The following is a 13,346-nucleotide window of genomic DNA, read 5'->3' as shown; positions in this document are numbered from 1 at the left end:
AAAGATCATTCTATGTTTATCTTTTTTTTCTCCTCTGTAAGAATCCACTGTTGACTACTTTCAAAAAGAATTTAATGCTTTATATGGATTTTTGGTCTGACTAAATATGTTAAAAGACAAAAGTGTTACAGGGGTTAGTTTAAGGGTTGAATAACTGAAATGAGGTATACTGAAATAATCTTTAAGGATGTTTTATTTCTGTACATTACCAAAGTTTGTTGCTACAATGAACAAAGCTGTCATTGGTCACTGGTGTCAAGCACTGTTAAAGGATCTTGGTTGTATATATTTATTTAAGATAGATTATTATAATTCAGGAAGGTGTCAATGTAGGGCATTGTATGACTGTTTACAACATACAGCATAGAGATCTTTAGAAGCAGATCTTTCTCTCAGAGCCCATACAGTTTTGCATTTATCTGTTGTCACTAAAAAAACTCTGTCCGTAGAGCTGTGGACAAATTGAACTTTGAATACTGGTGATTACCAGATACTTTATATTTATAGTCTATATGCACACATTTTCAGTACAAAGAAAGCTGAAAGCAAATTGCACAACTATATGTATTAATGCTATTAGGACAAAGTGTGTATTGTCTGATATCAGAATTATTTGCAGAACAAAATTTATTATTTGTCTTGATCAATTATATTCTTCTATATAGAATGTCTGTTTTCAGACAAAAACACACTTTTATTATCTTTTTCTTGATGTGAATGTACTCTGTCAATAGGTGCTGTTAGTAGTCAGATATTTGTCTATGTTGAAAATGTGATATTTAATGCTGCCAGACATGCTACATCATTTCTTCACTGGAAAATTGTCTGGCTTTGAGTATTAAATATGAATTTCTACTTATTGAAAACTCCTGTCTTTTTCATTCTTTTCTTCCCAGTGTGATCATTACTACAGTCTTGTACCTTTCGGATGCCCTTCGTAAAAACTTCTTAAATGAAAACTTTGATTACAAGGTATGGTAAATGAGAGATGCAGTAGCTGTTACATCATCCTGTGACTTGGTGGTTATTTAACTTACCTCCAGCATCTAAACAGCTTAAACATGTACTAAATCAGCAATTTCAAGTGCTCAGAGATTAAGTTTTTTCTTAAATACAGGATTGTCTTAAAAATCATGAGTGCTGTGAGGTTTTTTAGTTTCTTTTTATTTTTCATTTTGTTATTTCAGCCTCCATATTAGACTACTTATTCAGGATTTTTGCATAGCAATTTTTTTGATCATTAAATCAAATTTAGTTATTTGTCTGTTATTTTTGCATTATTACAGAAAGAAAAATATTCCATTTTTAACCGATGGAAATTTATCAAAAATGTAGATTTGCATTCTGTAGTTTCTCTCAAGACCAATTAACATGTTGTGAAATTAAAATTAGAAAATTATGACACTTCATGGTGAATGTAGTTAAAGATGTTAGTGAGTGCCTCATATAGTAAAATATGGCACCTGTGCTAAACTGTGAATTACGGATTATGCTTTTAGGATTCAGATGAGAAGATCTAGGAATGTATCTGAAAAGACCCATTCCTATGGAAACCTGAATGAATATTCTGCACAACTAAGAGAAAGAGACATTGGTCCAATTGCTGCATCATAAAAAGTGCAGTATTTCCTTCCTAGAGAAGACAGTGAGCTCCTGTTGACTTCCAGCAGGGTTGTGGATGCTTCGCTGAAAATCCAGGCTCACGTTAGATAGACTGGCAGGAATGCAGATTTATCTATTTGGCATAACTGGCCATAAGGAACCCTATTCTGTATGAAGTTCCACAAGTTCAGAGACTCATAAAAGAATTGACTATATACAAGACATCTATGTTCCTTAAACTTGCTTAACAATGTTATTACTGTCTGCAGAACTGCAGTGTCTGGAGTAGGGCTTCTTTCTTCCTCCTGTCATGGAGCATCTATAATTGGGTTATAATGATTAGTATTTCACTTCAATTTTATCTCTAAATCTTCTAACTAGGACATTCAACTGCTAATTCATAAAGCATGTGCACAAAACACCTTTATATTTACAATATGTTAAGAAAACCTGGCTTTGGTTTTGTCCAGTGAAGGCTGCAGCAAGTGAGACTTGCAAATAGCATTATAAAGTGTGATGGACAGAGAATGTCAGTTTTGTTATGTGATAGTTTTGAGGTGTCAGTGTTTTTTGGTTTTTGGACTTAACGTCATAGTAGTTTGATATTTAAATATACCAAATTTAAAAGGTATAGTTTTCTGACTTGAAGGAATGAAAAAACCCAATCTTTAACTCTGAAACCTTTACCTGTAAGAGATTTGGGATATATAAAATAGATGTATTTCTGCTGAACATTTTGGGGTTGGTGAAAAGCATATTTGGATGCAAAGAAATCTAGTCAAAACCAGTCTGAGTAACTGATTAGTTGACACTGAAACAAGTGCTATGATTTGAAAATTTGCATCTTGAATGATCATAAATTGTGGTACTGAGAAAAGGAAATAACCAAATGCCATACGTTTATTGTAGATATGGGATTCCTACTTTTTTCTTGCTGTCATTTTTATAAACCAGTTATGTTTGCAACTGGAGATGTTCACACCTTCCAAGAAGAAAAAGGTTTTAGAGAAGTAAGTATTGCTGTCAGCTTCTAGAAAACTGTAATATATCAAAAACTTCTCAAAATGTAAGAAGTTGCAGAAGGGCCCACCCTTTTGGGTGATAATGTAACAGTATGTCCATTGACTAGAACGAGAGTTGGTTCTGGCCCTTTCTGTAGGTCTTCACAGCTGATAGCCTTCATACAAGTGCCTAAATTGATTCAGGTACTGGGAGCAAAATAGCCATGTTGCAGCAGTGCCAGCACTCATTGCCAGTTCATGCATAAGTCAACTCACACTTGTTCAGGTGTTTCTGCCAGGCACTGCACTGTTGTCTGTATGAATTAATCATATTTCGTTAAGGTAGAGCAAAACTATTTGTTCTCAGAGAGACAGCTAAAGCATTTTACTGCAGAAGAATAGCTTTTTCTTCACAGCTGCGTTACCGATGTATAGCATAGCATTTTGACAATATTTCAAATAAGCCCGGGTTTAGGTATCTGCCTTTAGCCAGGTACAACGGAAAGAGAAAAAAATTCGAAGAAATCGTCACTTTTAAAGTATTTTTGTATGGACTACAATTGAGACATTTCATTTAACAATGTCACAGAATGGCATATAAAGTTGATTTTCTTGAATCATCTTTCACTGTTTTGCTTTATTTTTTAATAAATTGCAGATATGGTGACATGAGGGTAACAATGGGATGTGAAATCTTCAGTATGTGGCAAAATTTAGGTAAGTAATTAAACACATCATTGGGAGCTCATAAAATAAAGAACAATAATTATTTCCTCACCTATTAAATACACTTCCCAGTGATAGAGGAGTTGTTGATAATTATGTTCACGTGAAGTCTTGATTCAAGTTTATGAAAAAGCTTGTCATCTGTATTTCCCTTCTTTATAGCTAAACCCAACTTTCTAAGCCTTGGTACTGTACCTAAACTATCCCTATTTCTTCACAGAGAACTGAAAAAATACCATCAGAGAAAATTAAGAAAGTACTACTCTTTTTGGGTAGAATTATTATGCCTTGAAATATACTTACGTTCCTAATTTTAGTCCTGTTGCCAAACAATTTAAGGAAAAGACATATATCTTAATTCTGAAGCTCTCCTGAGATGCTGGATTTGCATCAGGTCTTCTCTGAAGCCCTGGTTGCACTAAAATATAAAGGCATAAACAAGTCAGTGACTATGTTTAAATGATACATTGGACAACACTGAAAAAATACATGCTTGGATATATACTCAGTAACATTTTTACATTTTTAAGTAGTAACTGTGCAAACTGTTTGTAAGTATGAGCATCAGAGAAATGCAATTGAATGTTGTTTGGGAAAAAAATCAAAAGTGAGTAGAAGATTTGGACACTATATTTGTCATTTTTATATTTCAGTTATTCAGTAGTTCATTAAAGGGCTTATTAAAGATATGGTGACTATCATCTGTGGTTTCTGAGATACTGTCATCTCAATTCTATAAACCTTTTCCCCAGAAAGATATATAGTTGTAAAAAAGTGGTCTTTCTGATGAGCCTGTAGAGAGACATGTTCAAAATAAGAAATATTTGCTTATTCATATCTTGTTAACATTTGATGTGTAGCATATTTTACTTATTTACAGTATTTAGTATTGCTTACTTATTCTAAAGCATCCCTCTAAATTATGTGGATACATGATGGGTATTTCTAAACTGGTATATCAAGGATCCATTGCTGGGTCCCATCTCCTTTCTGCATGCACACCTGCATGCATCATCTCCTCACTCACATTGTTTTCTGCTGAACAGAAACCTGACATGCAGGCAAATGATACCCTTCCATGGGGGTGATTTTTGTGGGGTACAATATGGAGCTCATCTGTAATGTGTCCAATTAAATACTACAGTCAGGATATTTATTATGATTGGTGTTATGCTTGTCAGCATTTTACAGTTCTTGTAGCAGTAGGAGTCATTGAAAGGCTTGATCCTAGTACAGCCACCTTGCTTTCATATGGATATGCATCCTAGGATGTTTCCAGAAAAGGGAATTCTTTTTTTCCTTTGCACAAACACAGACACTGAGCAGAGCAGCAAGCTCTTCCTGAAAAATCAAGAGGTAGGCTGGATGTAAATTAATTCCCCAGCTTGGAAAATCAATGCATCTTGATTCATAATCACTCTATTTTGAAGATATCAGAAATCTTACTTGTGGAAAACTGAAACTGGATTGTCAGTCTTTACTATATGCCATTTCTAGCTTTTCTGACAAGAACTTAGTTTTCTGCTAAGCAGAACATGGTGAGATAATGGAAGATGTTTAGCACTGATTTTAAAAGTACATGTTTTGAGAACAGCTGAGTCATATCTTCCGTTTCCTGCATTTGAAACGTGTATTTCCATTTCTATATTCCCAAAATTAAAGATAGATAAAAATCAAAGTACTTTACTCTTTTTGGTGAGCACAGAATATCGGACAGTTGACCATTTTGTAAACACAAGGATGTAGAGCTTAGGAACCAAACCATTTCTGTGAAATATAAATAAAGTGCCCAGAGAGTACTTTGTCTGTCTTTGACCTCCTTCTGGAGGACTAACGTGGGATACAGCTAACCCACTGTCACTTCTGAACTCAGTATTGCATAATAAAATCTGATAAATTATTTCATTCTTCAGACAGTATTTGGATTGCTTGATAACTCACAGGACACTCAATCCACATTCAAGTTCATGTTCATTTTCATTTTAGGGGAACACAAGCTTCACTTTATTCCAGCATTGATAGGCCCCTTCCTGGAAGTGACCTTGATCCCTCAGCCAGACCTGAGGAATGTAATGATTCCCATTTTCCATGACATGATGGACTGGGAGCAAAGGCGAAGTGGCAACTTTAAACAGGTACTTTGTGTGAAGCTGTTTTTAAAACAGGACTGAAATCCAAGCACTTCAGAGAGTCCTGGGGAACTTGAACCTGGAGTTCCATTGGTAGTTCAGGGTGGAGATGGTAATCGCAACTATACCTGTTGGAGAGGGATTACAAGGGTTTGTGTTTTTAGTCTCTGCAGGACTAGTAAGATTCTCCAATTAATACTATCATGTTAGTAAAGTAAGATGAGGGATAAAATCCATGGCCTGCTGAAGTGAAGAACAAAACTTGAGTTGTTTTCAACAAGGCAGTTGTGGTGGTTTTTCACTTCTGCTTTACAGTAGTACAGACTACTACTGTCAGATAGGATTCAACTAGCTTCCCTTTCAGTTAGTATGAGAGAAGATCAGATATTCCTTCTGAGGAATGTCCTTCTGTAAGGATCCAAGATCCTGTAAGGATTCTTGTTGCTCAAACACTTTCTTAATGGGCTAGGAAAGAATGACCAAGCATGCCATCTGCTCCTGCAGCTCCCACTCATTCTTTCAGATTTCCTCAAACCATTTTTCAGTACCCTCCTTCCTGCTGCTTCAAAATGAAGGAAGCAGAAGTATTTTAATTACTCCCAGAGAATCATAATGCTTTGGGTGGGAGCTGTATCTGAAAAAAAACCCAAACTATTAAGAAAGGAGGAGTGCATGCAATGTAAGTAGATAGCTTTTCACTATCAATATATGTTTATCCTTAAAAATTACCATAGAAGTGTTATGAAGAAGTGAGAAGGTAAAAAATCCTCTTTTTCTGCTTCTCTATGTTTTCACCTTGGGTTTAAGTGTAAATTGTAATAGATTTATTCTCTAATAAAATATCATGACAACAGCTTGGTTTCTCCCCTAGATTTGTGGTTGCTAATATATTACTGATAAAAAGGAGGTTTGAAATGTTAACACACAGTGTAGCATCACCTCTATATTTTTTATAATCAATATACTTAAAAATATTCATTGAGGGAGTCATTAACCACCAGATATTTACTGTAAGATTCTTTGATAGCTAATATGTAAGTCCAACAAATTTGATTTCTAACCAAATACACTGGCAGATAGGGAGGGTTGGGAAAGTAAGTCTAAGCTCCCAAAAATTCTGAACAGTATAGACATTTATAAATATTAATTTATAAAGAGTGGGGTGCAGGTCAGAAAAGATTATATTTTTGCTTAAGTCTAAAAAATTAGCTTGTGCTTGCAGCCCTGCGATGAGAATTCAGGCAATTTATTTGGGCTGTGTGCTTTTCCTCTGACTCCATAAATAGATAGCTGCCTTAGCAGCAGCAAATGCTACTCAGCCTGTAGTTTTAAAGTCATGTTGCTCAATTTAAATTAGCTCCCTCCCACAAAAAAAAAGTCACTGAAAAAAAAAAGAAAGCCTCACAAACCTTGGGAATGATAACAGCTTCAAAGAGATGAAGTGACTTATCACATGATTGACCAATAATTCTAAAATATGCATTTAGCAAAGTCCCTTACATAAAACCAGATCTTCCCTCCATTTTCTCTAATCTCATTAAAGGAAAAAGAAGCTGTTTACACCACACTTATATGTTGCAGGTGGAAGCAAAGCTGATTGACAAACTGGACAGCCTAATGTCAGAAGGTAAAGGTGACGAAACATACCGAGAGCTCTTCAACAGTATGTGAGTAATGTGTTTATCTTACACTAATTCCTTGAGTTCAGTTGGTTTTATCAGATGCTGATGTCATTGTAGAGAAGTAATGCTAAAAACAGTTGTGAATCTCATTTTTTTCCTTTTTTCTTTTTTTTGTTAAAATCTGAAGAATAAAACATTTCATGGTGGTGTATAGCATCTGTAAAGTCTGGCAGTACTTCTTGCATGCAGCTATAATTGGGAAAGGCTAAATCTGTTATATCACTGAACATTACCTACTAATTTTAAAATCAGAAAAGCAAGAAATGCATCGTGATTGCATAGGGCACAGGTGGAGTTTAGATAGAATGTTTTGAAAACTGGGCATGAGAATTCAACAAAAAGCATTTAATTAGCACTTTTCTATTGCCAGAAACTTTTACTCCTCTGAGTAATGTCACTTGTTGGTTTCTTGTTTGATGTAAACAATTTTGTTTATTCCGATAAGATTTTTTTTTTATACATTACTGGTTAAGTTTTTAGTATTTTTTAATAAATGGCATGTCACTTCAATCTAATAGAAAAAGCTAACGATAGTGTTGAAGTCCCTATAACCATGAGTTATCCCAGTGACTGAAATAAATGATTGTCACAGGGTACAGGTACAAAATAACTAACAGAACTCTGTCTCTATTGTTCTTTAGAACTCAATTCCACCAAAGTGCAAGATTTCACTTATTTCTGGTGTGTTTATTTTAGTAGGAGATGTATTGTTCCTCTTCAGGATTCCAACCTGCTGTATTTTCTTCAGTACTATTAAATACATGATGTTTTTCTGTTTATATGGCTTCTTAACCATTGTTTCTTCTTTAAGTATTATTTTTAGCTCTCTTGTCTTTGCTTAAAGAACATTCAGGTTTCGGTGTCTGTGAATAGCAAGCACCTTATAATCTATAATTTTACTGAGTTGAAAAAAAGAGAGTTCCTAAAAATTTATCGTGTACAGAAGCTAAAGTGGGTAGAGAGATTAGGCAGAATATTATGAAATTGAATGAATAATGGCAAGCAACAGTACAGTATGCTGAAGCAGAACTTTCTCAAAATTATTCATGACATTTTCATAATATGAGTAAAGATAAAAGGTATGTTGATTTCATTATTTTAGTGAAACAGTATTCTAGCTGCAAAATTAAGTCATTAAGGGAAAAGCTTAAATTATAAAATGAAGTCTAAATGCATTCTCGTGTGCAAAATACATCAGTTTGTCTATCACTGAAATAACTTAAAATTCTATAAGAAAGCATATTAGTATGAAATATAATTTATAATTTTTTATGGTTTTGAGTTAGATTTAAACTGGTTGATGTTAAACTAGATACAGTGAAAAATGTTGACAGCCTTTTATAAATCTAAATGCTGAAGACATAGACATAATAATTTAAATTGCAAAATGTCTCACAGCATCAGTATACTTGTTGTTTCTGTTGTGATATAGCAGAAGTTAAAACTAAACTCTGGGAAATTTCAGAATAACTGCTCAAGTTCACTCCCAGCTTATGAAAATAGTAGTATTTATCATTAGTTTTTTACTAAGTTTGATTAACTCCTCAAGAACGCTTGTAGAAGATACTAATCTAAAATGGAGGATGACATAGTGTTCTAGGGTATGTGAAGGAAAATTATGAAAATCAGAGGGACAGTTTAGGGAGCTGAATGCAAGAGATGGGGTCAGCCTGAGATTTTGGTTGTTGGGTTTTTTGTATTTCTTCCATGGATAATTTAATCTAAGCAATATTAGAGTAGCCTGTGAAATAGAAATACAGTTTTGCAGCAAGCAGTGGTTTTTGTAGTCTTTAATGGGAGCAAATGCTACAATATTACCTATCTTTCTGAAAATTAGGCATGGTTACTTTTGATATGTACAGCTGGGAGCCAAGGGGATGCACATACCTACCTGCTTTAGATACAGTCTGGTCACTGCAGTGGGTGTATGCTTTCAGGTTTTGTTATGCTTTCTGTTTAATTTTTCTGAATTGGAAAATTAATTTAAATTGCTCAACGCCCATGTTAGTTGCTTTTTTTTTTTCCTGGAGACAGTTAAGGCATTTCTACTATGTTGTTTATCCCTCTTAGTGCTTTGTAGAACATACTAACCTCTTGGCTATGCTTTGAGACCTGTAAGAACAGAGATTCAATTCTACCTAGATATAGCCATGAGGAACCCAAGGGGTATATTTGACTAGCTTTTTCATTTTGAGTGTTTGTTCTGTGCGTTCTGGTGGAAGATGTGTGGGGGAGAGAGGGAGGCATGCATCAGAAGGCAAGTCATAAATTTTTTCAACTGACGACATTGATGTCGGTTTGAATAAGTACTTTGAATGTATCTACACAACTCATTGTTAGAAATTGTATGTTTATAATGAATATACCAATACATATTTAAAGAAAATGCATAAGTCAAATGCAGATGAAAACAATCTTTTTTAAAAGTCATACTTCTGCTGTTTTTCTAGAAGAACTATAGGTCATTATTTTGATGAATTTAGGTTGAAATGTTCCTGTTTAACATAGGGTTGAAAGGAAACAGAAAAGAAAAATCAGTGCAGTAATCAAGGCTTAATAATGTAACAGGCTCTACTCTTATTTCTTGTTAGACACTAAAACTTCTTTGTAAGGAACGTAAGGTGTTCAAAAGTGAATTAAAGTAGCTGTGTATTCTGTATGAAAAACAGAGATGCTGGCTTCGTGCTTTAGCTTTTTCTGGTTAAGGATGGCCTTGCCATCTGTCTGCTAGCAATGACAGATAGCCAGTCTCTGACTGTGAGGGAAAGACATCTGATTCCCTTCTAAAGAGAAGTGCGTTTAAGATCCATATTAGAATGAAAATCAGTATTTCCTCCTCACTTCCAGTAGAGCACAGCTTCATTTAGGTCAAATTTTTTTGGAGAATTGCATCTGTGACATCCCCAGGTATGTAAGGAGCTGAACAGAACCGGAGTGTATAGCTAGTGCAGTTGGCATGTAGGAGTTACTGGGCACTGTTATATGTTCGGTGAAATTTGGACGTAGGAGTTCTATGGGACTGAGCATGCTCAGTGTAGATGAAGGTCAGTGGAGCTGACAGCTTGCCCACTGCACACAGAAGGTTCGGAGATGCCATTAACGACTCTCTAAAAGCTCGAAGTATATGGATGAGGCAATTTTCAGAGGCTTCCAAATAAACCATACCTGAGGGCATTTTCAGAGAGACTGCTGAAATATTTTCATGGATGTGTCATCCATCTGAGCTCCTCCACCAAAGCTTAAAAGTAACACAGCTCTGTAGATAAATATTTCCATGCTCATTCTTAGAGAGGAAATGTGGGAAATTCATGCCTAAAATGATTAATATTTGATAAACTTCAGCAGTGAAAATCAGAAGCCTGTAACAGAATTATATTAAGAATAATAAACAAAATTATATTAAGTATAGTTTTACTGACAGCTCCACTTACAACACCATTTTGAAAGCTTTTCATTTCAATGTGTGGTCTGTGTTTACATTAGTGTGAGACCTCAACACAACAGTTTTTAATAATCTTATGACACTTTAAGCTAATGGAATTGTACATGTGCATGATAGTATGTTCTCAGAAAGAAATATTAAGTGAAATCCCTCCCCTATTCCTAAATTTCATGCATACTGAAATATTAGAGAGGAGAGGAGGAAAAATCTTCTTTAAAAAAGTTGAGGTCGCATTGAGAAGCTATATTGAACTAATAAATATGATTTTCTAGGAACATCTCTAAATTCCCCATTTTTGATGTGCCAACATGGAATGAATATATAAATTTTATGGAAGAGTTGGGTTAAGTCTTTGGGATATTAATATATTATGAAAATTAGGTACTTGATATATTTTAACCTGATGCAGCTAATATGAAAATCATTTGTTTTGTCAATGCTTCCTGGACTAGAATTCCACTTTTTGGTCCTTATCCTAGGTAAGACATTGTTTGCAAATTGTGCTTCTTGGGAGGGTGTTTGTGAAAAAAAATATAACTGTCAAAGATGTTGCTAAGGTATTAAGGTACTGGTAAAAACAGATAGGTTGTCATAGTGACAGTCAAAAATAAACAGGGAAATTTTTCTGACTTCTTTTTTTTTCAGTCTGCTGAAGAAAATTGAGCGGGAAACATGGAGGGAAAGTGGCGTTTCATTAATCGCCACTGTGACTCGCCTCATGGAGAGGCTACTGGACTACAGGTGAGTGATTATCACAATTTAGAAGTAAGGTTGTCATCTTTGAAATATTAGGAGACAAATATGGCTATCTTGCTCAAACAGTGACTGCACATGCACACATGGGTACATCAACTGTAAGTGCTCAGGATCTCTGGCAGCAGTTGCTCAGTCAAAGCAGTGAGGAAAATGCAACAAGCAGCATGAAAACAACCACAGTCTCCCCATGGTGTAAAAATCCAGTGGTGTGCATGAGTTTCTATCAAGGAATATAGTAACTTTTGGCAGTAGGTTAGTGACTCAAGTCTGTCTGAAAACACAAAGCTCAGTATTAATCACCTGACAGTTGTTTTACACAATATGTAAAATTCTTATCACTATGTCAGTCATGCTTAGTTGTAGTGTCAGCTGGCACAGTAAGCACGTATACAAAGATATGATCTCTGGGTGAACACCTCACATCTGACTGTTCCACAGGAACAAAGGAGAGAGAAATGAGAGGTACTTCTTTCAGGAGTGTGAGACTAATTTTCTCAGTCAGTTGTAAGCCTGTATAGAGACTTCAGATTTCAGCTTATTGCCATCAACTGTAGCATTTTCTAGAGCTTAAATGTAAAGTTTTCTCCCTAATTCCATAGGGACACATGGTGAGACCTAGTACTCCACTTGCTATCATCACTGACAGTTTGAAAGGAAAGCTCTTTCATCAACAAAGAGACTGAACTCTAAATTTCTAGAAGCCTGGCAGTCCTATTCTTCTTCAGGGATCAGTTGCATTACAACCTCCAGGACTCTCAATCTTTCAAAATAATGGTGTGCTGGTAGTTATGAGAATATTTGGGACAATTGTTTAGCTCATGTATACAAGAATTTTTTAAAATTATGTTAAATTTCTTTTAGTGACTACATGGTAATGTCTCCTTGTTATTCTTTTACTTCAGCATGGTTATACTTGCTATTTTTCCCTGTCTAATAATAAACTCTGCATGATTCCATTTTAACTTTTGATTTCAGGGTCAGATCTGTTGTTTCCCCAAACTTAAAATTATATTTATTATAGAAGTTCTACTGAGGAAAATTTGGTGGATCTTGGAGCATTTTACAGAGGAGATCAGTGTCATTCTGCTTTTCCAAAGGAGGACTAATGCTGTGATTCTATGACCACTTTAGGCGTACAATGCCTCTGAAGAAAGAAAACTCATCCCTGCTCATTCACATCACCCTCTTCCATGTGCCAACACAAGTTTTTGTGTTGCACTGCGGTGATCTGAGAGGCATGGACAAAAACTAACCCAGGAAAAGATGCTGCCTAACCTGTATCTCTTCCTGAGGTTTTGCAAGCAGCAGTGCAGGACTGGGAGCAAGTGTCTGAGAGCAGGAAGGGGGCAGGACTGCCTCTTCTGGCAGCCATGCTAGCTTCTGCTGGCAGGACTTGAGCACAAGGTATGAAGAAACCAAATAATCTCCAGAAGTCTCCTAGCAAATCAATGACAGAGCTAGAAAAAAACCTGACTTTCTTGAAAATTGAGGTATTCAATGTACTAGAAAAGGAGGCAAGAAATCCCTTACCTACTTGGGTCAGCTGTTCACCTAAATGCCTTTGGGCAGCATAATTTCCGTCAGCTTGCCAAGTCAAAAGTGTCTGCTTTCTGAGGTGTGCTGCACTGTAAGAGGATAAGCATAATTCCTTTTGACTTTCATTACTTTCTGTTTTAGGGACTGCATGAAAATGGGAGAAGTGGATGGCAAAAAGATTGGCTGCACCGTTAGCCTTTTGGTTTGTATAATACTTTTTCCCTTTTTCATTTCAGCTGAGCATTTTCTAGTATACAGATATACTTTGAATAGGAGGTACTTTGCTTCTTATTGCAATCTGAGTAGAATTTTACAGAATAATGCTGCACTTAGGATCACTGTTTGTTTTTTTACAGGGTGAAATTGATATGAGGGGGAGTTAGTCTTCCTTGGCATTTTATAGATGGGTTCCTAGAGGTCTCTGATGCTGCTTTATTAAATTTTAAGTCTCTTTCTACCGGATAAATTTCAC

General features: G+C 35.4%; 1 protein-coding gene across 1 annotated transcript in view; it reads left to right on the top strand.

Moving 5' to 3' along the window:
• Positions 1-13,346, top strand: part of DOCK4 (dedicator of cytokinesis 4) — a 154,063-nt gene that overhangs the window by 105,055 nt on the left and 35,662 nt on the right. The window contains exons 28-35 of the mRNA XM_018080173.2: positions 897-972; positions 2,512-2,612; positions 3,262-3,320; positions 5,316-5,464; positions 7,040-7,125; positions 11,035-11,061; positions 11,228-11,323; positions 13,016-13,076. Of these exons, the coding sequence (XP_017935662.2) occupies positions 897-972; positions 2,512-2,612; positions 3,262-3,320; positions 5,316-5,464; positions 7,040-7,125; positions 11,035-11,061; positions 11,228-11,323; positions 13,016-13,076 (655 nt within the window). The remainder of the gene's footprint in view (positions 1-896; positions 973-2,511; positions 2,613-3,261; positions 3,321-5,315; positions 5,465-7,039; positions 7,126-11,034; positions 11,062-11,227; positions 11,324-13,015; positions 13,077-13,346) is intronic.

The sequence above is a fragment of the Manacus vitellinus genome, unplaced genomic scaffold, assembly GCF_001715985.3.
Source record: "Manacus vitellinus isolate BGI_N305 unplaced genomic scaffold, ASM171598v3 scaffold_5_pilon, whole genome shotgun sequence".
In the NCBI taxonomy this organism is placed as follows: Eukaryota; Metazoa; Chordata; class Aves; order Passeriformes; family Pipridae; genus Manacus; species Manacus vitellinus.
Note: the sequence above shows the minus strand (reverse complement) of the source record. Positions and strands in the feature narration are given on the sequence as shown.